Source organism: Pleurodeles waltl, chromosome 2_2, assembly GCF_031143425.1.
Source record: "Pleurodeles waltl isolate 20211129_DDA chromosome 2_2, aPleWal1.hap1.20221129, whole genome shotgun sequence".
NCBI classification, from domain to species: Eukaryota; Metazoa; Chordata; class Amphibia; order Caudata; family Salamandridae; genus Pleurodeles; species Pleurodeles waltl.
In genome coordinates, this window is record NC_090439.1 from 644826049 (window position 1) to 644851974 (window position 25926).

The 25926-nt window shown below is 44.2% G+C and overlaps 1 protein-coding gene across 2 annotated transcripts in view; it reads left to right on the forward strand.

Moving 5' to 3' along the window:
- Positions 1 to 25926, forward strand: part of TGS1 (trimethylguanosine synthase 1) — a 279522-nt gene that overhangs the window by 108213 nt on the left and 145383 nt on the right. For both annotated transcript variants that reach the window (XM_069220193.1, XM_069220194.1), the window contains exons 7-8: positions 5202 to 5376; positions 6216 to 6549. In XM_069220193.1, coding sequence (XP_069076294.1) covers positions 5202 to 5376; positions 6216 to 6549 — 509 coding nt within the window. The remainder of the gene's footprint in view (positions 1 to 5201; positions 5377 to 6215; positions 6550 to 25926) is intronic.

Here is a 25926-nt window from a genome sequence, read left to right on the forward strand (position 1 = left end):
AGGGCAAGTTAATTGCCAACAGCTGAATCCACTGCACCCTGGATGCAGCAGATACAGCATTAAGAGGCATTTATTCTAGCGTTCTTAGGGTTTCTGGTTTCAAACTGGAAGTACAACAAAACATACTGGCACTCCCCGTTAATGGCAAGCATTTGTTCAGTCCTCAGGTGACAGCTTGCTCAAGAAGATAAAGAAAGTTAACAAAACGGCCATAGCCCTGAGCGTGTTACAAACACCATTCCAAAGAGGCTCCTTTTGCTGTTCACCTTACCATTGGGGAGCCAAAGCCACCTCCACCGATACGGTCTTGTCTTATCAACATCCGCAGACACAAAACACCTCAACTAGGGGTTATTATAGAGGCTGCTATAGGGGCAACAATTCTAAGGACAGAGGAAAATTGGACTTCACAAAGCCCTCTGCTACCACAACAAAGCACAGACTTTCCCTCCCTTCCCCTCGACTATACAGCCTGTGTCAGGGAATGATTACAAGAGTTTCTCCCCACGTGGTGGGATATCACCTCTGACCAGTGGGTGTTGAATATTATCCAACATGGTTATTACCTGGAGTTCACTTCTACACCGCCCAGTGTCCCACCTCACAACCACTTATTCTTGTTGGAACATCAGCACTGTTTTAACCCCTTCAGCACATAACAGTAAAGACATTCATGCGTCTCCTAGGTCTGATGGCTTCATGCATAGCCATAGTACCTCATGCCAGACTCAACATGCATCTGTTGCAAGAGTGCTTAGCGCACCAATGACCTCAAGCAGAGGATAAATTGGACAATCTAGTGTTGGTCGCCTGTCAAGCTTCCAAGTCTCGGCAATGGCGAAACACAACAATCTCCTAAAAGGACTGCCGTTCCTGGACCCAGTTCCACAGAGAATAATAACAGATGCCTCCCTCACTGGCTTCGGAGTGCTTTCACAGAACCTCACTATTCAGCAACACTGGACACTCAAACAGAAGCGTCTCCACATTAATCACCTGGAGTTGCTTGCTGTTCATCTTGCTCTAAAAGCCTTTCTTCCTCACCTGATAGGTATTCCTTATCAAAACAGACATGACTGCCATGTACAATCTCTAAAATCTGGTGGGCACCAGATCTCCTCAGCTCTCACTTAGCTCAGACCATTTGGAGATGTGCTTTCAGGTACAACATTCACCTATTTGCAAATTACCTTCCAGGAACTGACAACGACTTTGCAGATCTCCTCAGCAGGGGGCATCAACAGGTCCATTAATGAAAGCTAAATCTGCAAGTCCTCCTCTCATATGTCTGTCATTGAGATCAACCACAAATAGACATTTTCGCCACAGCAGAATATGCAAAATGCCCAAACTTTGCCTCCGGATTACCACACCTTCAATCCAAGGGCAATATACTATGGATGAGTTGGTCAGGGATATTTGTTTGTGCTTTTCCACCTCTCCCACTATTTCTGTTTGTGGTTCACAAACCTTTGCAGATATCTCTCACCCTCATCCTAGTAACTTGCACCTGGACACAGCAACCATGGTTCACCCCACTGTTAGAACTCTCAGTAGTTCCCCACAAAGTACTGCCGAACAGGTAGGACCTCCTCACACAGAATCATAGAGAAATCAGACACCCAAACTCCAAATCCCTCAACCTTGCGATCTGGCTCCTGAAGTCCTAGAATTTAGTTATTTAAACCTACCACAACCCTGTAGGGACATTCTTAAGAACACACACAGACCGACTACTCACGCTTGTTATGCTGCAAAGTGGAAAAGATTTGTTTTCTACTGTCATTCTAAACACATTGACCCATTAAACCCAGTTTTTCAGGACATTGTCTGTTAGCTATTCCATGTACATTCAACTGGTCTAGCTTTTACATCCGTAAGGCTACACCTACTGGCAGTGACTGTTTATTAACAGAATAAAAAAACTCTAAGGTACACTGTTCCTAACAGAAGGAAAAAAAACAAACACAGGTCCTCAAGACACTTCTAAAATTAGAAGCAAAAGCCCTCACACATCCAGTCTATGTCATGCTTCATCATAGGGCTTGTTCCTCGTCAGCCTGGCGCAGCAATGTCTGACAGGCTCCACTAGGGGGTGCTTTGCCAGAGATCTTGAATGTAAAGTGTGTGCTGTGACAGAAACAGTAGGAGTAAAGTAAACCTACTGTTAAGAAAAAGGAAGAGAAAGAGAAAATGACTTAAATAGGCTCAAGGACCTCAACAAAAATTGTTTAATTTAGACTTTGAGGATCTTGGTCAAGATTAAAAACCACATGAGAGTGGGTAGGGAATAATGCTCCTCCACTCTACTCAACCAAAAAGGGGGAGAAAAAGCTAGCAAGGACACTTTCCTTCTAGTTACAATATAGGGTTAACGTTTCACGCCTCAAAGGTCCAAACGGATCACATGGTGCTTCATCAGGACCAAAACACATACCTCCTCAGCTCTATTTACACGCCCTAAACTGAATTTTAAAAGGGCAAAGGTGACTTACTTCAAAAAGCTACACAGCTCAAGGCCTGAATAGGCGAGAACCTGTGAACAGAAAAGATACAAAAACAACAGATATGAAAATAACATATCTCTGTAGTCTAAGTGGTCGAAGTGAAATAGACACCAAGTAGTGTTGTGACACTTTGTGTTAATGTGCTGCCATGCCAAGTGTAACAAACTCACAATAAAATTCCTTACCCTCCTAAGTTTAGGACCGGATTCCTTGGGAAAATGCTAGCAACTGGACTAACGTCGCTCCATGTAATTCATAGAGCTATCAGTGGTTATGAAGCACAGAGAGGTAACAAAAAGGAATATATATGTCATGCTATATAACTGATAGTAAGAAGATATTATACACCCGTTTAAATAAACGGTCAAAAAGAAGTGCCGAGCAGTAACATCAAATGAACAAAAACAAAGCCAATTATCCAGGAAATACAGCAAAAATCATTGACTATTTAGTAGCATAGTATATATGGTTCAGGACAATGGTGGCCAAAGGGCAATCCACCAGAGAACGCATCCAGCATTTGAACACAGGATCTGTACATACGAAAACTGAGTGAACTCCGTACATTTTAGCGCCATCACATACTCAAGTATAAGCTTTAGAAAGACGTGACCAAAACCCTGGTAATTTTCAGTTTTAAACGGCTCATATAAAATTTCCGGATGTGTCAAAAGAACAAAGAGGGCATGAATAAAAGTTAACCAGTCTGGTATCAAAAACGCGAGGATACTTACATGCTCAGCGCTGTCCGACTGCTGGAGACCTACGAAAGTGACAGGAGTGTGGCAGTCGACGGGTAAATAGGTCTTCACAATGGATGTTGGCCAATCCAGGCATCAGATGGTGGCACGTCAAAAATACGTCAGTTACGTCCCGTGAAATTCACTTAAGGTGAATCTTTGTGTGTGTAAAAAAGAAATGTCAAAGACTGAGAAAGCCTGTTCCCCTCGTCATGTAGGCGAAAGTATGGCAAACAGTATTATAGCTTAGAACGGAAGGGGTGGAATTGAAAATTGCGGTATAAAGACGGCACAATCAGAAATGTCAAAAAAGGTGTATTAACAGAATAGACAACATACTTATCTTTTTAGGATTCCTGTCTTTAAATCCTTCCTAGAAGTCCTGCAAGGAGTTATTTCTCCTATGGTGCCGCCTTCCCCTGCTAGGAATCTTACTTTTGTACTAACAATATTAATGGGCCCTCCTTTTGAGCCCCTTCTCTCCTGCCCACTCCCGTTTTTACTCTGGGAAGTATAATTTCTAGTTGCAATAACTTCACTCAGACGTATCAGTGAGTTTCAGGCATTAGCCTTAAAAGATCCCTTCTTCCAAGTAGGTAGAGATAGGGTGGTGTTATGTACCAATCCTAAATTTCTTTCACCTTAATCAGTGTATTGAATTGCCAGTATTTTTTCATCAACCAGACTCAGTTGCAGAATGGGCACTATACACCCAAGACATGAAGCAAGCCATTTGAATTATATTGATAGACACAGATCATTTACAAGTACTCAACAACTCTTTGTTGCTTTTTCAAAACCACACAAAGGAAGGGCCATTTCTAAAGCAGGCATTGCACAGCAGATTGTTAAGTGCATCCAAACCTGTTACGCAAAAGTTAAAAGAACTCTACCTGTCCCTTTTAGAGCTCAAACGACTCGTCCATGGGGTCTCATGTGAAGCTGCAGATCTGCATCCACAAAAAGTCTAGTTTTAGCTGTTCTGACTCAGGAAACAAAGAGATTTAAAACTCCTTTTAAAATGTTCTTTGTTATAAATCTCGGAGTCTGTCTGCACTTACCTTTTATCAAACTGGCCCCACATGTTATGGCTTGCTAATGGATCAATTGAAAAGGAGTACCACATTTCCCAGCACCTCAGCACCATGTGCATGTGTGCAGTTTGAGTGTGTGACATAGTACATTAGTGAACATTAAGTTTGATGATTCCACATTTGGAAAACGCTATCTTTCAGTCTGTTATAGTCACTTTTTCTTGCCTGGAGCCTTGTTCCATTTTCTAACTCTTTGTACTTTTTTTCCACATGCTTGATTAGAAAGTTGGAAGTGGGAGAGATTTTGTTAGTACATTTACTGTAGCTGTTGATTTAGATTTTAGACTTCTTGTTGAGCCTTCAAACATTTGGAATAAGTGACTTCATGTAAAGAATAATCTTGTTAATTTGTGTCCTGCCAAATATTAGCAGTTTATGGGTTATGTTTTTTTTTTTCTTCTGAACTGTAATGTTTACTGATTTTTGGATTCTTAGTATAAGATACGTACCATCACTGTGTTCCCAGAACATATAAACTACTGTGTGCCTTTTAAGCAACAGATTATTATCCTTAAACACTACCGAGTTAGGAAGAAATGTTATCCATGCGGCTCTGCTCGAGTCGAGCACTACTATCAACAAGCTGACTTACTTTGATGATGGTGTTTTAGTAATGTTAATCCTTTCTTCAGTGGGCAGAATCAACACCACATTGACACTAACACAGAACAGTAAACAACTGCATTTTGAATCTGATGTTAAAGATAATGGCTTTCTTTTGAACCCATAAATTGTAATGTGCTTCAATAGAAAAATGAGGTAAACATTTGTGTTGATCTGTATTCAAGAGCTAACATTTTTGTTGATTAAGCCAATATTATCTTTTATGTTGATTTTGTTGATTATATTTATCACTGCAGATATGGAAGGATTTCACAGTTCAGTCAACGAACTGCATATTACTTGGATAAAAATGTGAAATGCAAACCAAAATCATTGGACAAGCTCAGGCCAGTATATTCCAAGAACAAGCATATCTTTTTTACGGAGGAACCTGACGCAGTTTCACCTGTCAAAAGTAATGCCGTGGACAAGGTAATCTTTTATGTGAGCTTGTTGATCTGTCATTGCTCTTTTAGCCCTTGTATGTATTTGTGTTTTTCTGTTACTGAACTGGAAATGTGTTTGGCAACACATTCAGTGTATACCCATGTATTCCTGACGAGCTCTCACATGCCGTATTACAAAGGTTCTTCATACGCCCTTCTGTGGGCCTGATTCTGCTGTTGGATTTGCTCAAAGACCTAAACCCCTGTGAACCCACTGGACTTAAACATTGGCATTGCCTCTATGCTCTCCAGCCACCAAAGTGGGAGGCGAGTTGGCTCCATCACTGTCGGCATAGTCCATCAGCACAGTTCGTCACTTGCAAATCATACCACATGTTAGCGTTCCGTGGTCAGGCAGAGAGCTTTCTTTATGTTCTGTCAATGGAGTCTCAATGACCGTGACAAGCAGCCAGTGTACCTCTGCATTGATTCATGAGCCAGTTCTAGGTCTCCCTGTGTGTGAGGCGCCATGGTTCTGGCTGAATCGGTGATCTAGTGGGGCCTTAAGTCAGAGCCTCCAGTCGCTGCTGCCTCTTGAGCACCAGCTTAATATTGCTTATTCATTTTAAAAAACTATACTTAAGATATGATTAGGATACAATTTTGAGTTATGTTATGGGTCCTAGTTAGCTTAAGTCCAAGAGTTGCACATTTACTGTTTGTAGTTCAGTGTTTGGTCTACACTGTAGACATAGAAATTTCAGTCAGCATTTTGGGAGAATTGTGGGGCATAGGAAAAATAGTGTGTGCAACATTTTTAAGGTATTTTGGTAATAGCTTCTCTTTCCTTTCATAGTTTGTTGCATTGAACCTTCTATTTTCCAGGCTCAAATATTTTTAGGACAAGTTGGTGATTCTACAGAAATTACCTCAGAAGAAACTGTTTCTACTGAAATAATTGAGTCCACAACCAGCAGTGACTCTGAAGAAAATGAAGCATCTGCCAGAAAATGCCATATCTCTCTGCTGAATACTCCACCTTTAACTTCAGTGCAAAATGAAATGCCAGTGATGCCTGGGATCTGTACATCTAAAGGGAGTGACAAGGAAGAAACTACAGAGAAAGTTGCTTGTGAGATCTCATGTGAACTGGATAGTCACCCACAAAGACAGTTACTTCCATTGGATATTCCTGATTATCTTCAGGTAGAAGCAGAAGGTGAGACAATGTGGCATTTATATTCTGTGATGTTATGGAAAAGTATCTAATTGACCCAGTCTTGTGAATGTAATTGCCTTGGTGGGTTCTCCCTGCAAATTAAGTTTGTGGGGGCGTGGCTAGGTGTTTACACCATGAGAATTTTGACCTCCTCTGTGGGCTGAAGCTGCTAAAGAAGCCAAACCACATGTGCTCTGCTAAGGTGATGTGCTTTGCTCTGCCAGCTTAGAACCAGCTGATTTGGACTGACCTGGTTACTAGTCAATTCTTCCTTCTGACATTGAAGAATAACAAAATATTAATAAGTAGCCCATCTTGAGGCAAAAGAATGCCCATCACCACTGTCACTGGCATCTGGGTCTATTGTACAATTTTTTTCAAAAACCGATGTCATGCAGCAAATAAAGCTAGCTAAGCCAATGGGAAGCTCATAGAAAATAGAGTGCATTCCAAAGAAAATATGTTGCACAGTCAGTCCTCTCATATATTAAAAAGTGTTATTTATCTGCACATTTTCAAGCTAAATGAAAGGATCTTTGGACAAATCATACATCATCAGTGTATCAGCAGATATAACAAAGGTTTATCAGTTCTCACATACTAATGTGTTTTTTTTACTATCCTCATGATTTCATAGGTACATGATTTATGGTTTATGTGCTATCATGCATTCCAAATTTTAAAGATTTTTAGAGCATTTAAAATAGATTACTTAGTTATTGCAAAATAGTTTTACAATAAATCAGTGTTCTGTGCATGTGTATATCTGTTCGATGGCATGAGTGGCTGTAGAGGCACATGCTGTGCCTAAGCTTGTCATCTAGTGTTTGGTTCAGAGTGGTACAACTTGTTTTTCTTCGAAGTATGTGTTCCAGTCACGGGATCGAGTGACCCCTCCTTTTGGTGATAGTGTGCATGGGTATTGAGTCCTTTGTTGGATAGTTTTTTATCCGCTGTCTGGTTCGGACTTGTGTTCCACTCACTCCCAGTTTTCGGGTCAATATATTCCTAAACCAGTTTAACTCCATCTCCCTTTCTGCGACAGTATTGTTTTGAACGTGGTTCTTTCTCAAACTAGAACTTTGGTATGATTTTCACTCTCGAAACTGACACTGACACCCCTCTTCCCCCCACGGCCTGTGACCCTTCTTTCTCCCCCCCAACCCCCCTGCCACCTTTTCGGGCCTACATCTTAGGCAATGCTTCTGGCTATGCTACAGACCTGATGGATCAGACTCCATTTAGTTTTTTCCCTTGATGTCACTTTCAAAGTTTCTACACTCTGATCAACACCAGGTGTGTAATTTGTGACTTTACCCTGACCACAACAAGCAAACCTGTGACTCATGTTGATCCTTTCGGTCCAAAGAGACGCTTCGGGATAGAAAAGCTTGTCAAATTGAAATGGTGTCTTGGACTCCACAGAACATACCAGATATTTTCCGGGGTGGAGCACGTGCAGGAGTAAACACAGAAAGAGGAGGCCTTTTAAATCCAAGACTCTGTCTCAGACGTTCAGTCTGACATCAAGAGCCAGGAGTTGCATTTGGTGCAGACCGTGAGTACAAAGGTCCCTGCACCGACGACCAAGACGGCACTGAGTCGACCAACTGAGCACCCTGCTTCGGTACCAACCAAAAATATTTACCTCCACTGTTTTGGGGCTTACACAATCGCCCGATCATTAACTTTGGAGCCAAAAAAATTTAAAAAGACCGTTTCCACTCCTGCGGAATCTGGACAGTCTTCCTCCACACCTTCATAGATGGAACCAATTTTAGAAGTCATGGACGCTCGTCAACACCGACTTCATATTCAAGAGGGAACAGGTGGTATTCTAGCATCAACCCCTGTCCCTATAAAAAGGAAATTGACTTTTAAGGAGGTGCTTGACATCTCTCCACCTCCAAAGAAGGATAGCAAACATAAAACACCACCTTTTCCACATCCTTCTCCTCAATCCACTGCACCTCCATCTCCACCTCCACCAACTATGGGGTTTCCACCACCAGATTCACCCCCACATGGAACACAAGACTTAGGAAACACACTAGATGACCAGGATCTCTGGGACACATACGATCAGAATCTTATTATACCTAATGATTCAGATCTCTACCGAGCTAGACCATCACCACCTGAAAATTCCACCTCATACCAGCAAGTCATAGCTAGGGCACCTGCATTTCATAATGTAACAATACACACAGATCCTATTGAGGAAGACTTTCTGTTTGACACCTTTGCCACAACAAATAAGGAAAGTAAATTCCTGCCAATGCTCCCAGGCATGCTTCGGCACGCTGATAACCTTTTCAGTGGCCAATACGAGCAGGCATTATCCCTCCCCATGTTGATAAATAATATAAGGCTGCACCCACTGATCCTTTGTTTATAAAGGCATACATTTCTCCAGATTCCATTGTTGCGTCAACTGCATGCAAAAGAGCTAGTAGTCAATCTACAGGGGATGCTCCCCTCCTGATAAAGAAAGCAGAAAGTTAGATGCAGCAGGCAAAAGGGTTGCAGCTCAAGCAGCCAACCACTTGCGCATTGCAAACACACAGACTTTACTAGCACACTATGACAGGGAACACTGGGATGCCATAGAAGAGCTCATTCAGTATCGCCCTGAGCAGCATCAAAAAAGGGATTGTGAAATTGTGGCAGAAGGGCAAACCATCACAAACAATTCCATCAGATGCACATTAGATGCTGCTCATACAGCTGCAAGTAGCATTAATACCAGCGGTAATATTAGACGCTTGGCTTAGATGCTCTGGATTTAAGCCAGAGGTTCAGCAAGCAGTCTTAAACATGCCCTTCAATAAGGAGTACCTGTTTGGCACATAAGTTGACACAACTTTAGAAAAACCTTAAAAAAAGATAAGGAAACCGCAGAAGCAATGGGGACCCTCCAAGCCACAACACAACGTAGCAATTTTTGACACCCAGGTTTCGCAAGAGGGTTTAGGTCATCCTTTACAGTCCAGTCTGCCACACAAGGCACGACTGCCTCTCAATCCTACACAAAGGGATTTTATAGAGGTTCCTACAGAGGGATCAATAATAAAGGCCGAGAAAAGGCATCCACTTCTAGAGGCTCCACTCCCAAACAATGACTGCCTCCACCTTCCACCGCCTCACACCACTCCTGTAAGGGTAAAACTTCAACATTTTTACTCACAGTGGTCAGATACCAACACCGACCAGTGGGTTCTTTTAAATATCCAAAATGGTTACTGTCTGGAGCTCATTTCCACTCCAACAAACATACCCCCTCGCACTCACAAACTTACACAAGAACATGTCACTCTTCCCAAAGGGGAAGTACAATCTCTTCTCCTCAAAGGGGCCATAGAGCCACTTCCATTAAAACATCAAGGTTCTGGAGTACACTCCCTGTGCTTTCATATACCCAAAAAAGATGGTTCACACAGGCCAATTCTAGATCTCAGACTGTTAAACCATTGTATTCTATCAGAGCATTTCCATATGGTCACTCTTCAAGATGTCGTTCTCCTTCTCCAATAAGGTGACTTTATGACCGTGTTAGATCTAATAGACGCTTATTTTCACATTCCCATCCATCCAGCAAACCGCAAATACCTCAGATTTTTGGTGGCAGGAAAACACTACCAGTTCGAAGTCTTACCCTTTGGGATTACAACCGTTCCCAGAGTAATCACCAAGTGTCTTGCAGTAGTTGCAGCACACCTCAGGAGACAACTCATTCATGTCTTCAGTCACTTGGACGACTGGTTTAATAAAGCTAGCACCTTACAACAATGTCAGCATCACACTCAACTCACAATCAATCTCTTACACACTCTGGGATTCACAATCAGTTATCTCAAATACTATCTCCATCCGCTTCAGACACAACCTTATCGAGGCCCGGTTCTCAACACACAATTAGGGCTACCTTTCCCAGCTCCGCCTGTGTTAACCTTTTACTGATTCATTTCTCAGTTAACAGAGATACACAGTGATGACTTTCATGCTCCTGCTAGGGATGATGGCATCCTGTATTGTCATCGTACCTCATGCCAGACTTCACATGGATCCCCTTCAACAGTGTCTCTCTCGTCAGTGGTCTCAGGCACAGGGTCAGCTGGAAGATCCAGTGTTGTTAGACCGCCAAGCTGATCGCTCTCTGCAGACCTTATGAAAGGGTGGCCTTTTTGGACGCTGTCCCTCAGATCATTCTCACTATTGATGCATCACAGACCGGTTGGGGAGCTCATCTCCACAACCTTATGATGCAAGGCCTATGGAATATTACTCAACAGTCCTTACACATCAATCACCTGGAATTGCACTCAGTCTTAGTAGCAATTAAGGCGTTCCTTCCACACTTGCAATGCAAAGTAGTGCTAGTACGTACAGAAAACATGACTGCCATGTACTATCTTCAAAAACAGGAGGGGGGACACGTTCATCTCAGATATCCCTTCTTGCACAGACAATATGGAAATGGGCAATTCATCACCACATTCACATAGTGGCACAGTATCTCCCAAGAACGGACAGTCATTTTCAGTCCTACTCAGCAGGATGCAGCAACAAGTCCACGAATAGGAACTCCACCCGCAAGTCCTCCAACAGTACTTTCTAAAGTGGGGAACACTCAAATAGACATATTAGGCACCGCGGAAAAACAAAAATGCCAAAACTTTGCATCCAAGTACCCCCACACTCAGTCTAAAGGCAGTGCGCTAAGGATGAGTTGGTCAGGGATATTTGCTTAGGCTTTTCCGCCTCTCCCACTTATTCCTTTTCTACTTAAGAAACTCAAACAATCTTCCCTCACCATGATACTTGTAGCACCCACGTGATCATGTCATAAATTGTTAACAACACTTCTGGATCTTTCACTAGTTCCACGCCAGAAACTCCCCAACAGGCCGAACCTTCTAACACAGAATCAAGGACAAATAGGGCATCCGGGCCCCAAATCACTCAACCTAGCAATATGGCTTCTGAGGTCATATAATTTGGATATTTACAACTTCTGCAAGAATATATGTACATTCTTAAAGTAGCATGTAGACTCACAGCCAGATAATGTTATACAGCAAAGTTGAAACACTTTGTCTGCTACTGCCAACCAAAAACATTGACCCTCCCAAACCAACTACGCAACAGATTGTTTGTTACTTACTGCATTTACAAAAAGCTAATTTAGCTTACTCTTCCATTCAACTTCGTTTAGCAGCTATAGCTGCATATCTTCAAAATAGACCGCATACTCGTTGATTCAGGGTTCTAGTCATTAATGCATTTACGGAAGGACATAAGAGTCATTCCAACAAGGGTGCCTCAGACACCATCCTGGAAACTTAATATTGTTCTAACAAGACTCATGGGTCTTTGAGCCACTACATTCCTATTCCTTACAGTTCTTATCATGGAAGGTAGCTTTTCTGGTGGCTATCAGTTCCCTTAGACGTGTTGGTGAGCTCCAGGCTTTAACCCTGGAAGCACCGTTCTTCCAGGTTCACAAAAAAAAAGTAGTTCTGTGAACTAATCCTAAATTCCTACCAAAGGTAGTCTTCCCAGATTCACATGAATCAATCAATGAATAGAACTGCCAGTTTTCTTTCCCCAGCCGGACTCTGTGGCTGAAAGTGCTTTAAACACTCTTGATACAAAAAGGGCTCTTATATATTATATAGACTGAACCAAACTGTTCAGGAAAACTAAACGACTTTTTGTGGCATTTTCACTGCCCTACAAAGGAAACCCTATATCAAAATCAGGTATAGCTAGGTGGATAGTCGAGTGTAGTCAAACGTGCTATGCTAAAGCAAAACTAAACTTACCTCTCACACCTAAAGCACACACTACTAGGAAGAAGGGTGCGTCTATAGATTTCATAGGGAACATACCTATAGCAGATATTTGTAAAGCAGCTACATGATCTACACCACATACCTTTACAAAACACTATTGTGTAGGTGTACCAGCAAGGCAACAAGCTAATGTTGGCCAAGCAGTACTTAGGACACTTTCCAAATAATTTACAACTCCAGCAGCCACTGCTTTATGGAGGGACTGCTTTTCAGTCTGTGCACAGCATGTGTATCTACAGCCACACATGCCATTGAACGGAAAACGTTCCTTACCAGTAGACATCTGTTCATGGCATTTAGTGCTGTAGATTCACATGTGCCCTCCCTCCTCCCCGGAGGCCACGGCGTTGCAATTATGTTATTATGTAAATATTGTATATACATAGACACACTGCATGGACATCTTTCTCTTCTACTCTTTCCACACTACTCTCCCATCTGCAGATAAAGCAATCTAACACAGGACTCGATGCCCTTGCGCAATATCACCGAGAGGTGAAGTCACTTCTCCCCGTAATTTGAAAACATTCTTTGAAGAAAAACAAGTTGTACCACTCCGAACCCAACACTAGCTGGCGAACTTATGCACTGCATGTGAATCTAAAGCACTACATGCCACAAACAGATGTCTACTGGTAAGTAACATTTCCATATATCTGCAGACATTATACTAAACAAAATCATTCTGACAATGTGACTGCACAATGTGCGGTACTCAAATACAGACTGCAGTTACTTATTCAGTACAGTTACTGTGTCACATAATAAAGTTATTTCCCTTTCTGGTATTGTAAGTTTCTGATAGATACTTTTAACTGCAGATTCCTCGCCTTGTGAATATTCACTATGCATCTGAGTGGATCTGAAAACCTTAAAGCAGTACTCCTGTGTACCGGTAGGTAGCATAATGTGGCTGCACAAGAATTTTGTTCCGCTCTGGAAACGACAAGCGGAGCTGCATGTAAGTCCCACTTATGTGTGCTGATGTCAGTTCCTTTCTTTCCACACCTTCAGACATTGACCTGGAGTTCTACTCGCTTGTCTTTGGCAAGTCTTTATTGCAGTATTTCTCTTTTTTTTTTATCAGTGTGCAAGGGAAATATGTCTATTCCCAAAATGACATGGTTTACACCTTGTGGGGACTGTCCAAACAAATGTCTGTGTCAGACCCCGACAAGGTATGCCTGTAGTATCTTGGCCCGTAGCACAACTCTAGGGCCTGTGACAACCGCGCCCAGATGAATCCAGAAGGCATACAGGACATAAATGTAAAACTTTCTGTCACCAAACATCAGAATGCTCAGCACTGCAACAAGTCGAATGGAGGATAATCTTCCCGCTTCTGAAATCACTCTTGTGGCAGCTTCTTGTCATTGTGGAAGTTTTCGGGTAATTCAAAGAAAAAGCTTAGAAAGTCCAAGTGGAAATAATCCCTTTCCTGCCACTCTCTAACTCCAGAGAGGGTGTCACCCGGTCCTTCTCCTGATCTCCATCAGAGCTTATCAAGTGTCTGTTCCCAATGCATCCTAAATTTCCAGGTCCATTGGTGACTTTGCAGCATGTAGAGGCCTTCTGGGAGGCTATGCTGCACATTTTCACTGCATCACCTGTGTTACTTCTGGTGCACCTTCAGGTCTCAAGGATCTGCAAGGACATCCAGTTGGGCTTCTGCTGGCAGATCCACCCTTTGTGTTGTCTGTGCCCCTTGGACCTGCATCAGGGTCAGCACTAACTTTACTGCCGACTTAAATTTTGCCACCACCCCCTGCACCTGTTACCTTTGCTTCAATGCCGATGCTGACACAGCTGGAGGGGGATTTGCAGTCTACTGTGCTGTCTGATTCTGAAGAGAATCCGCCATAACCTTGACCGAGGCCATGTCCATCTCCCACCAGAGTGACACTTTGCACAGTTATTTTGGTACTACCTCAGCAAGGACCATTTTGATGAGAGGGATGGTTATGTACCCCCAACATGCCAAATGGACTTAGTACTTCTCCAGACACTGGCCTTGTGTCATCTCCTGGTCCTGCTACTGAGAAAAGTGCCTCTTTGCAGGAATTATGAGAAGGGCAGCAGAGGTATTAGACCTACAACTTCCAACTTCCAACTGTGGAGGTGCAGATTAATGTTCTGACTGAGGTGCTCCACAATGGTCAAGCTCCTAGTGAATCTCTATTGCCATTTAATGAGATCCCTGTGGATGGTCACTTGGACAAATTCATGGTTGAAATGAGCAGTTAATAGGCACGTCGCTCCAACTCATCAGTCAAAGGGTGACCCATCCTTTGTGACACATCAGTTTACTCAAGAGAGTCTGTGGTGCAGACATCCTCCAGTAAAGATTTTCACAGCACCTTACCTACCACTCCACCTGATCATAAGTCCCAGAGAATCAAACTATTTTGCAGCTGTATTTTTTCTCTCTGCAAACTTTGCTCAGCTCTCACTTTAGACCGCTGTCTTCAAGACATCTATTTCCATTCACTATGGGACATAATAACCGAGGTTTTACTAGCAGTTCTGGATCACTTTCAGGCATCCCTGACCCAAGCTGTCGAGGAGAGCTGCAATGCAGCAAAATATGTAATTCGCTCTAGCTTGGGCACGACCTGCTGCCTAGGTCAAGCGATGGGCATAACAAGTGTGGCCCTTTGGCTCCACACCTAGATGAGGTCAACAGGCATATCTGGGGTGTTCAAGCATCTCTAACGGACATGCCATTTGAAAGGCTCTCCCCTTTTCGGCAATAAAGTGGAGTCTGCCATTGAAAGGTTTAAGAAGGCAGGGCCAAAACATGTTCCTTGGGTCTTTCAGTCCCCACCAGACAGTTCCACTAGCACTTTTTCCTTCACCATGGCTATGGTCCAGTAGTTTCGCCAACGCCAGACTCCTTCAGCCTAGCAGGCCTTTTACCGTTTTTGTGGCTGATACTGTGGTTCACAAAGAGAAAGCCTAAGGACAGCAGGGAACATGCAGAGCACAGTTGCCCGCCCCTCTTCCATCTACAGCTACAAAACTGCGTTAATGTGTCAGGATCCAATATTTCCTCCAAGGGTGGCAAGCCACCACTTTGCCCTCTCATTTCTTTCCTTTCTTGCTGCACCTTTCACCACCATCAGAATGGCAGACAGAAAACTACCTGTCCATCTTGCAGCAGGCAATGCAGGCTCTTTTAGCCAAAAGTATCATAGCGATGGTTCTGGTCTTCCTAGAGAGGAACTAGTTTTACTCTTGCTATTTCCTTGTTCAAAAGGACAAAGGGCTTTGTCCTATTTGAGATTGTCTCCTTCACAAAGTCTTCCTGTGGAAAAACAAATTCAAGATCAGGCTAGCCCAGGTCCCGTTTGCCCTAGACGTGGAGACTGGATGGTGCTGTTGAACCTTCAAGATGCTTATTTCAGTATTCCTGTCCAGCAGACCCAACCTTTAATTGTGGTTGACAGAGAGCCAGCAACATTTCCAGATTGCTGTGCTCCATCTTGGCCTCACAAGTACCCTATGGGTGTTAACAAAAGTGATGGCATTGGTTGCAGCACAACTTGTGATGTTGGAGGTACAAGTCTTCCTCTACTTTGGTGACTGGCTGCTGAAGACGAGCCTACCCCCACAGTCGCCAACCACTCCAGACAACAGCAAACCTCCTAGTATTTCTGGGCTTCACTATCAACATGCCAAAGTCAGACCTGACTCCTTTGTCGATGCTCTCGTTCATCAGAGCTATTCTGAGTACGGTAAAGTTTCACACCTTTCTCTTGGAGTGGAGAGGCCACAGCTTGTTTAACGCCTTTCCTTTGGAGTGTCCACAACATTTGAAATGCGATCCCGATTTTTTAGCTACTGTCCTGAATATCATTGCAGATGACTTTGCAGCTGTTGGGATTGGTCATCTGCTGGTCAAACATACTAAGTGGCACATGTAGTCTCTGCACTGGGACCTTATGTCACAGTGGGCACAGCACCAGGGTAGTCTGTCAGATTGTATCCAGACTTCTGAGTAAACTTCAAAAGATCTGCAGTGGTGACTACTGGACCGAAATTGGATCAGTGGCGGACCCCTCTGCGTACCCCACCCACAACTGACGGTGATGATGGATGCATCGCTTGTGGGTTTGGGAGGTCATCTGGGAGAAGTGGAAATCAGAGGCCTCTGACCACTAGAGAATCAAAGCTACATCAGTTTGTTGGAATTGAAGGCAGTTCACCTTTTTTCACAGTATGTCTTTATTAGTTTTCATGTGTTTGACAATGCTTTCCAATAAAGAGTGTGCCAACAGTCATGGAATGTTAGCAAGTAGAACGTAATTGAAGAAACAAAGGAACATTTAAGTGTACATAAATTAAAACATTCAGCATTTCTCTGTTCTAATAAGTGCAGTTCCAAAAGTCCCAAATAAGGTTCCAGAACAGAGGCAGACAGGAGAGAAGAAACTAAAAAAAAAAAAAAAAAAGTGGAATAGCCAGCACTCTGAGTCTGCATCCAAAAGAGGTATGTTTGGGAGCAGGGATTATCTACCCAAATTTAGAGGTTTGTGAGTAGAAGTATGCAACGCTCTTAACTTCCACGACCAATCACCTTCTCCAGCCTTCAAGGCATTTTGTCATCTGATTTTGCTTCTACTTTTTTCCAAATATCCAAAGCAAACATACCTAACATTCAAAACACACAATTTAGTTAGGGCATCGGTTTTTGCATAAACCCATTTCTTTAGATCTCTAAGCCATATCCCCACCAGCGGCATCGTAGAAGACCACTAGGACATAGCAACACTCTGTTAGGCAAGTATATAGTTAAGGTCTATGAATCTATTCACATATTCGGGTTGCTTTTGAGCGTGTTCTTAGCCCCAAAAGTGCTGTGTTCTTAGCCCCAAAAGAAAGTGCAAAGCCTTCTACAGTATGTGACTGCCCATAATATCACAAGCGTGTTGCATCACTTCATCTTAGTAACTGCTTATGATTGGGCACATTCAGACCATATGGGAAAAGCCAGCTTCTTCCTCCGTGCACCGTGGGCAGAAGTGCGGGGGTATGAGTACATACACCTGAAACTCATAGGTGAAAAATATGTGTGGTGTAAATGAATAAACTGGACTTTTTGTAGACACTGCTTTTTATTGGTATTGGAGACTTCCTGTCTGGTGTGGGTCTCCAACTATTATTTAATTATTTTCAGTCATAATCCGTGACAGAGTTGTACTGTACCTGATAGATATTTTATTGCCCCCCTACAGTGGCCATGTATCAGAAGTGCTTGCATCAAGGTAGAAGCCTCATGGGCATTGTGTGTCTTGCCCAAAGTCTAGAGAAATTGACACTATAACGCTGAGTATAGAAGAAAGCTCCCAGGGCCCAGTCCGTACGCTCTCTTCAGATCAACAAAGGGTCATAGCATCTTATCGTCCAACAGATCACCCCTTGTTGAGAAGGCACCCTCTGTTCAGGGTCACACATTATGTTGTACCTTTGAACCCTGTGCAGTCAGGCAATACCGATGAGGGAGTTCCGGAGCAAAGGGGATATGTCTGCCCCCTAGAGGAACGTATATGTTCAGTGGCATGTGTGGCTGTATATACACATGCTCTGCATACTCCCACCATCTAGTGTTGGGTTTGGAGTGTTGCAAGTTGTTTTTCTTCAAAGAAACATTTTCGAGTCACAGGATTGAGTGACTCCTGCTTTTTGGTGATATTGCGCATGGGAGTCAACTCCTTTGTTAGATTATTTTCTCTCCACTGCCTGGTTCGGACGTGTGTCTCTTCGCTCCATCTTCCCCTTTCTCCGGTTTCAAAACCTTTCTTTCCATCTTTTGCTCCATCTAGGGTATTGTCCTTAATCATGTTTTCTTTCATTCTCGCACACGGATCACTCCGTCGGTCAAAGAACTGACTGCACGCCCTCCGGGCCGCCCTCATCCATTTAGACCTACCTCAGCACATGGCACCGACTTGTATGCTGTGCTGATGGAACGGATGCTGTTTTGATTCTGTTCTCGGTGCCATGCAAAATTCCCGCACACCGACCAACATCTGGTGTGTAACCGGTCTCTCTCCCCCCAACCATCAAGAAGCCACCTGCAACGCATGCAGGTCCTTCAGATCAAAAAAGACCTTTTGAGACAGAAGAGCTCGTCGGCTACAGATGGTGCAGAAGACTCCGGAAGGCACTCTGGACATCTTCGGGGAGGAGTACGCCCAGAAGGAGCCGGGACAGGAGGAGGCCTCCTCCATCCAGAACTCCAACGTCCAGTCAGACTTCGAAAACCACATGGTAACATTGGTGCAACCCGTGAGTACCATGGCCCCTCCTGCCCCCTCGAAGACTGTCAGAAAGCCTCTTACCAAGGTCGCCGGACCCCTCACTGCCACCAGGCCATGGCCCGTACCGTACAACAGACTTGGGTGCCCTGCCCTCTGGCTCAGCACTGAAAATTGCCAAGATGTCGTCTTCTGCACCGACCTCAACATCTTCGGTCTGAGGTGTTGTTGCTATTTCCATTCGACTTTCGGTACCAAGCCAAACAAGCTCCACCTTTGCGTTGGCTCAGACAAAAGGACACAGAACAAAATACTTGGTTTCGAAAATCAGGGATTCAACGTCTTCGGAGCCGAAAGACTCTAGTCAATCTTGGGACACACCATCTCCCGCTGAACCCATGTTGGAGACCATGAATGTTCGTCAGTGCCGCCTTCGCATCCAGGAGGGTACAGGGCGCATTATTGCTTCCCTCCTGTCACCTTCAAGAGGAAACTATCTTTTCTGCAGTCTCTGGCTACTTCACCACCTCCAAAGAAGCCATGGCTTTTGGCGGTGTCCATGGCTTTTTTCAGCTTCTCAAGGGTTGAATCCACTTGAAGGGGGAAACGATGCTCCTTGTCGAAGGGCATATCGAGTACTGCTTGTTGTATCTGTGGTTTAAAACCTGAGCATCGAAGCCAGGCATGTCCTCTTACTAGGATGCTGGTGTTGATACCGCATGCAGTCATGTCTGCAGCATCTAGGGCACATCTGATGGAGTTATTACTGATTGCCTGCCCTTCTGTGACTGCAGCAAGTCAATGTAGGCCAAGCAGTACTTTCCAGTCTGCAACTCCCACAGGCTTGTCACCACTTTCATGGAGGGACTGCTTTACAGTCTGTGCAGAGCATATGTATCTACAGCCACACATGCCATTGAACGAAAAAGGTTAATTACCCAATAAGTATCTGTTTGTGGCTTGTAGTGCTGTAGATTCACATGCGCCCTCCTTCCTCCCCGGACGCCTGTGGCCGCTTCAGTTACTTTATATTTCCTCTACACACCTTTTCTCATCGACCTGTGGGAAAGCAATCTAACAAAGGAGTCGATGCCCATGCACAGTATCACAGAGAAGGAGTCACTCGATCCTGTGACTTGAAAATGCTTCTTGGAAGAAACATAACTTGCAACACTCCGAACCCAACACAAGTTGACAAGAGTATGCAGAGCATGTGAATCTACAGCACTACATGCCACAAGCAGATGTTTATTGGGTAAGTAACATTTCCCTTTTTTCAAACTTGATCTATCCTCATAAGAACATTCCCCTCATTATTACCAGGATTCCAGACCGAGAACATAACCCACTCCAACATATCCCTCCCCCACAATACAAAAAAAAAAAAAAAAACCTCTGCACATCAATAAACCAGTGACCCAGCTCAGAACTGTGTCTGTCTCCCAGCAACCACAACAGGTTTTGCAGCTTCTCTGCAGCCCAGTATACTTGTAATTGGGGGCACTATAGGATCACACAATGTCATCAATGCCACCCTGTGCCTACCTGCAGCCTACATCAGCCTATATCAGCACACTCAAATGTGGATGGAGCTCTCAAAAGAGCCCATGCTTAAGTGCCTCTGGGAGTGCTGCAAAAAGTACAACAGTTGGGAGAGGATCAGCGTCTTAGATATCAAAATACCCATGGGCGACAGCAGAAGTGCACTCCAAAGGAGGATCAACGTCCTTCTCAAGTTTCCATCTAACAGGTCCTTTTCAAGATAATGTATACGGACACCCGGATATATGAACACCCGGATAGTTACTGGTATTGCATTTTCACTGCAGGAGTGTTCTAGGCATTGAGGCACACTGGTCTTTGGAAAGTTGGTCAGTGGGAATGAGCAGGATTTGTCCCTCCCCTCTTGAGGCCCAATATTTTACCAAAGCTGCCTAGTGGGGCTGTTGCATTCTGCAAGATATTACAGATCTCACAAAGTTACATTAGAGCATCATCTGCATATGAAGACATGATCTGCCATTATTCCGTCACTTGAAGTCTCCAGTCTGGTCACCTAATCGCATGCCAACAAGTCCATAGCCAATGCAGAAATTATGGGGATTGTGGCAACCCTGTCTTGTACCTCTTTCTATCTTTATATGGTTGGATATCATTTTCCCCATACTCTTGACACCGAGGATGAGTAGAGAAGCTTCACCCAACCTAGAAACTAAGGCCCTGGTCCACATTATGTAGCACCGTCAGAAAGTAGGTTCACCTCAGGGTGTCAGAGACCTTCTCAGCATCCCTGAAGGCCACTTGTGGGTAGGTCTTCAATTGCTGCACTCAATCCATAACCATAAACAAGCAATGTAGATTGAGAAAGGAGTTTCTGCCTGGGGTAAACCCATTCTGTTCAGGTCCTGTGATTTTCTGCACAACAGGTAACAGCCGGTTTGCCAAGATTTTACCTAGGATTTTGGAATCCATGTTTAGTAAGGATAGCAGGCAATAAAAGCTTACATTCAGAGGTTCCTTGCCTCACTTCTGGAGGACCACTAAAAGTGCCTCTCTCATGGAAGCTGGCAGAATCACTTTTTCCGGCGCCACCTCATAAACTCGAAGTACGCGAGGTGCCATCTGAATGTGGACTAAAATTCCACAAGCAGCTTGCCTTTACCAGGGGTCTTGCCCCTTACTATTTGTTGGATAGAAAGTCTTATTTCCTCCAGTGTTGATGGTTCTTCCAGTTCTGAGCACTGGAGTGCATTAACGACCAAGTCCACTGTGTGACTGAAAAAAAAAAGAAAAAAAAAAAAAAAAAGCTTACCTGTCCTTTGCTACTTCTGGGGCAAGTGTCCATGTGGATTGGATATATTTTATGAAACACTGAATGGTTGAGATACATTGTGTGAAGTATTGTAAATTGTGGTATTTCAAATCTGACACTTTCTGAACAAATTTGCACATTTTAGGCCTTTCAGCACTGTTCTGTTTTAATGCCCTTTTTAGTGTTGAGATAGCACTTATATCCTGTGGCATAGCTATCAATTCTGCAACATTCTAGTACTTGGGAATTGAGACAGAAACTTCTTCCAGAAAACACTTGCTGCTCCGGACAGTCTCGTAAATGACAAACTGTCCTGTGCTTTTCCCAAATTGTTCCTGTAATACATAAATACAAATCATCTGTTTTCAAATGTCACTTCCTTTTGCATCCACCCTGCAAAAACCCAATGAAATTAGTAAAATTACACGGAAGTGTGTTGGGTACCCCATCAAATTATCAGGACAGAAAGTGTAGTTCCAGTTGACTCTGTGAGCACACGAGTTCCATACCTTCAGCATTAGAGAAATTAAATGTGAGACACCCACCACCACCACACACCCCAGGTCTACCATTATTTGAGGGGTGAATTGTCCAAAATGTTGTTGGGCACAGGAGGGGGGGGGGGGGCGTGACTGGGGCTAGAGAGGACACAGCCTATATTAAAGTAAGCCATGTCATCAAGTAATTGTGAATTATGTACTAACAAATATTTACATATTTCTGTCTTCCATATCAAAACCAGATCTGCAAGTCAGGAGGTTTAATTGTATGCAAAAGCACCCAAGGAGAAGAGTTGCTTTTTCTGCCAATCAGTTTGCAACCAGTTTTCCATAATCATCCACTTGTGTGAGGAAGTAATGGACCACTTGCACTGAGTCTCTTAACGTAGCCCCTGTGTTGTAAGTGTACATGGAATCTACATATGTAGTGCCCCCTACAGCTATGTCCCAGTTAAACAGTTTTTGTAGCATTGCTTCCAGCAGGTTGATGACCACAGCTAACCAAAGAGGCAAAGGCCACCTTTGTCTGGTACAACATTCACGTTTACAGCTCTTAGAAATTACCTCACATACCATGTCCCTAGCTCTTGGCTTTGCATAAGTAACTTAATATTGCCAAACAATACTAAGTACCAAAGCCATCTAAGTGCATAATATATAAGAATGCCTAGTCAACAGTGTGAAATTCCTTCTCTAAAGCCACAGAGGCCAGAGCATATTCCTTCTCCTATCAAGTCACACTGCATTTGTATCTGCTGCCTAAAATGTAGTATTGGGTTCCCTTGAAATGTAGACATTTTGATCTGGATGTATCTATTTACAGATCATTGCATTTAGAAGACGTCACATTGGTCTTTCTATATATTTTGTTGTCTGGTCAAAGTGATCTGTTGGACCAATAATCTTTACCTAGTAGAGGTAATGCCACTATCAGTGTCCCTTTTATAAAGCCTGGCAAAACACCTTTCTCCAAAGTCTTAGTGTATACTTCTGGGATCTTAGCAAGGAAACCTCTCCTAGACGTCGATAAACCTCTACTAAAAAGTCCATCTGTATCTGCAGTATTCTCTGGTTTTATTTCCTTGATGGAGACCAACAGTTCCTTGCTCATAAAGAGAGCTTCAGAAATTTCACGTTGCTCCATGGAAAGGTGTGGAATACCAGACTCTTTTAACTATTAATTATATCTTTGTTGGGCCATATCTCTGTGTTGAGTAGTTCTGCGGATGATTTTAGTACCTCATTGAGACAACTTTACCCTGACTGTCTAATGTTTTAGTAACCAAGCCAGCATCCTTCCAGATTAGTCTCCCTCTTCATGGAATTTCTACTTTTGTGAAGTATAGTTGAAATAGTGAATCTTGTTCAAAACCAAATATACTTCTCTCTTTTTATGAGCAGTCTTAGTGGCATATTCATAGAATTGCTGTAATCCCATCTCTAGCTTCTCAACCTCATTGTGTAGTCGAGTTTTCATTATCTAGTTGCAAAAGAACCTTCCAGACTTTAAGTATGCAAAGAATTCTTTAGTTTTCCATTCCTCTGCCCTTGTTACTGCTGAACTCAAGTTGGATATTATATCATCTTTAATGGCTGATAGAAGCTCCACATGAGACCCTCCATCCTGTAGCACTATTGTAAGTTGCCGAGTATGGCTACAAGGGGGGCATGGCCAAGCGGCGATGGATTGGGGAGCTGCAATCCGGGGCTCGTGCTGACACCTTTCATCCAGCACCAACTTGATGCAAATAAAAGACATGGAGGTTGGGGAGCGGAGTCACTAAAGACAAATCACAGCATCCTGTTCTTTCTTAGTGATATTCCCCGGATTGGCTGTCTTCTGAGGAGCGGGAGACTTTTCAGTCCAATTTCCTCAATGCGAACCTCATGGAAGACAAGATGGCAACGTGGAGTATGGACCCCGGCCAGCACCCATACTTACATGAACCACCCATTGGCCCTGGTAGCCAGAGAGGCATGGGCTAGCTCCTGAATGCAGCGCCAACAAGCAGTGTGAAACTGCTGGAGTCTTGGGAGGCCGCTGTGCTGGGTGTGTGCAGCGAGAGGGAGCAGAGATGCATGAGGAGCTGCGGCACACAAAGTGCCTCAGGGAGTGTCCCTCCCTACAGCTGACCTTGGGATTTGGGGGGCAATCGCCCCTACTGCTTTGAGGCCTAGGATGAGTTGCTGCAGCGATAGACCCGCTAGAGTGAGAGAATAGCCGTCAGAACTCACAGAACGCCCTTGGAGACAGGGGAGGCTCGCGGAGGAGACCTTTCATGCACATCACTGACTCTAATAATAGGGCTAATTTGAAGTGGGGGTAGCATTTACCTTGATTGCCACGGCTCGCCCTGGCACGGGGTACTTGCGGTGAAATCCCAAGAGGATTTGGCCCATATTGATAGTGTGGATTGTGGTTCTGGGAGAGGCCCCACCTCCTGGCAGCGTCCAGGACTAGTGATTCCCCTGGGCACTGGACCAGATGGCCTTGGCTGATTGTCCCTGGAGACCTACGCCCAGAGTTGGTGATCGAGGCTATCACGCTGCTTTCGGCCTCCCACGTGGGAGGGTGCACCACGGCATGAATACTTGTGAAAGAAGGCAGTGGAGGCGAACTGGAGACCAGCTGCTGACTGTGGTAGGGGTGTGATTGTGACTGTTCCTCCCCATGGAAAACTAAGGCCCCTTAAAACATCGAACTTGGAGTGCCAGGTCTGAGTGGGGACAGCTGCAGTCACGTGAGAGGGAGAGGTGGATGAAACTGGTGAGGAAATGTCAGAGGCCTGCAGAAGGAACTGGGGTGGCACCGACTACCCTGTGTGAGCCGGAAAAGAAGATACTGCCTTCACGCCCTATGCTGCAGAGGCTATGCCAGGAGCCCACTGGGACTACCCTTTGAGGACATTTTGGTTACATCCGCAAATAGCCTTTGTGGGGACATCCCTGGCACAAAGGCTGAACTGGGTGGATTAAGGGGAGGCCCTTGACTAACGGGCAGGATGGAAAAGACAGCAAAAAGAAGGACCATGTTACCTCTGATTTATCATCCACCAGCACAGCAATGACAATCACAAGTGATGATTTGCCCTCCTGCCCTAGAGAAACCACGGAGGGCCCCTCTTTACAAGACATACTCCAAGCTATCATGACTGCCCAGGAGGCACTTGAAACTTAAATTGGCACACTAGATGCGGAATTTGACATTCTCAAGGATGATCACCAATGCTTAGCAGAAAGAGTTACAACCGCTGAGAGGACGATCATGGAGCTTACATGATGACCCTTGACTAACGCCTCGTTAAAAGCGAAGGAAAGGTCCGAGTACTGGAGTTAAGAGCAGAAGATGGGGAAAGCAGGTCTAGGAGAAACAATATCCGTGTTCTGGGTATGCTGGAGAGGATCGATGGAACGAACATGTTATCCTACTTGGAGAAGTGGCTGAGAGAAGAGGTGACACTGACTAGTCTGTCCCCCTTCTAAGCCTTAGAGCGAACACACAGGGATCTGGCACGCCCACCACCACCTGGAACTCCCTGAGGCCGATAATTGCTAAACTCCTACATTACAGGGACAGAGATCATATCTTAGCTCAAGCCAGGATTAAGGATTTACTTACAATAGAAAACAGTAAGATCATGATATTCACAGATTTCAGAAGGGAGGTCCAAAAGCAGCGGGCAATGCTTTTGGACACTAATAAATGCCTCCGACAGATGGAAATCCCCTTATGCCATGTTGTTCCCTGCTAAACCTCGAATCCAGACCCCCAACGGAGTGCAGTTTTTTAGAACACCACAAGCCATGTGGAACTGGATTAGCAAGCAGCCCCAGGCGGGCTCTGGATAGAATCCATGGCGGTGGCCTTGAAGCAGTCGGAGTAAACTCAGCAAACATCGTAGCTCCTCCAGAGGGCGATAGAGGTGGCAGTGGCGATGAGTAGCGGGGGAGTG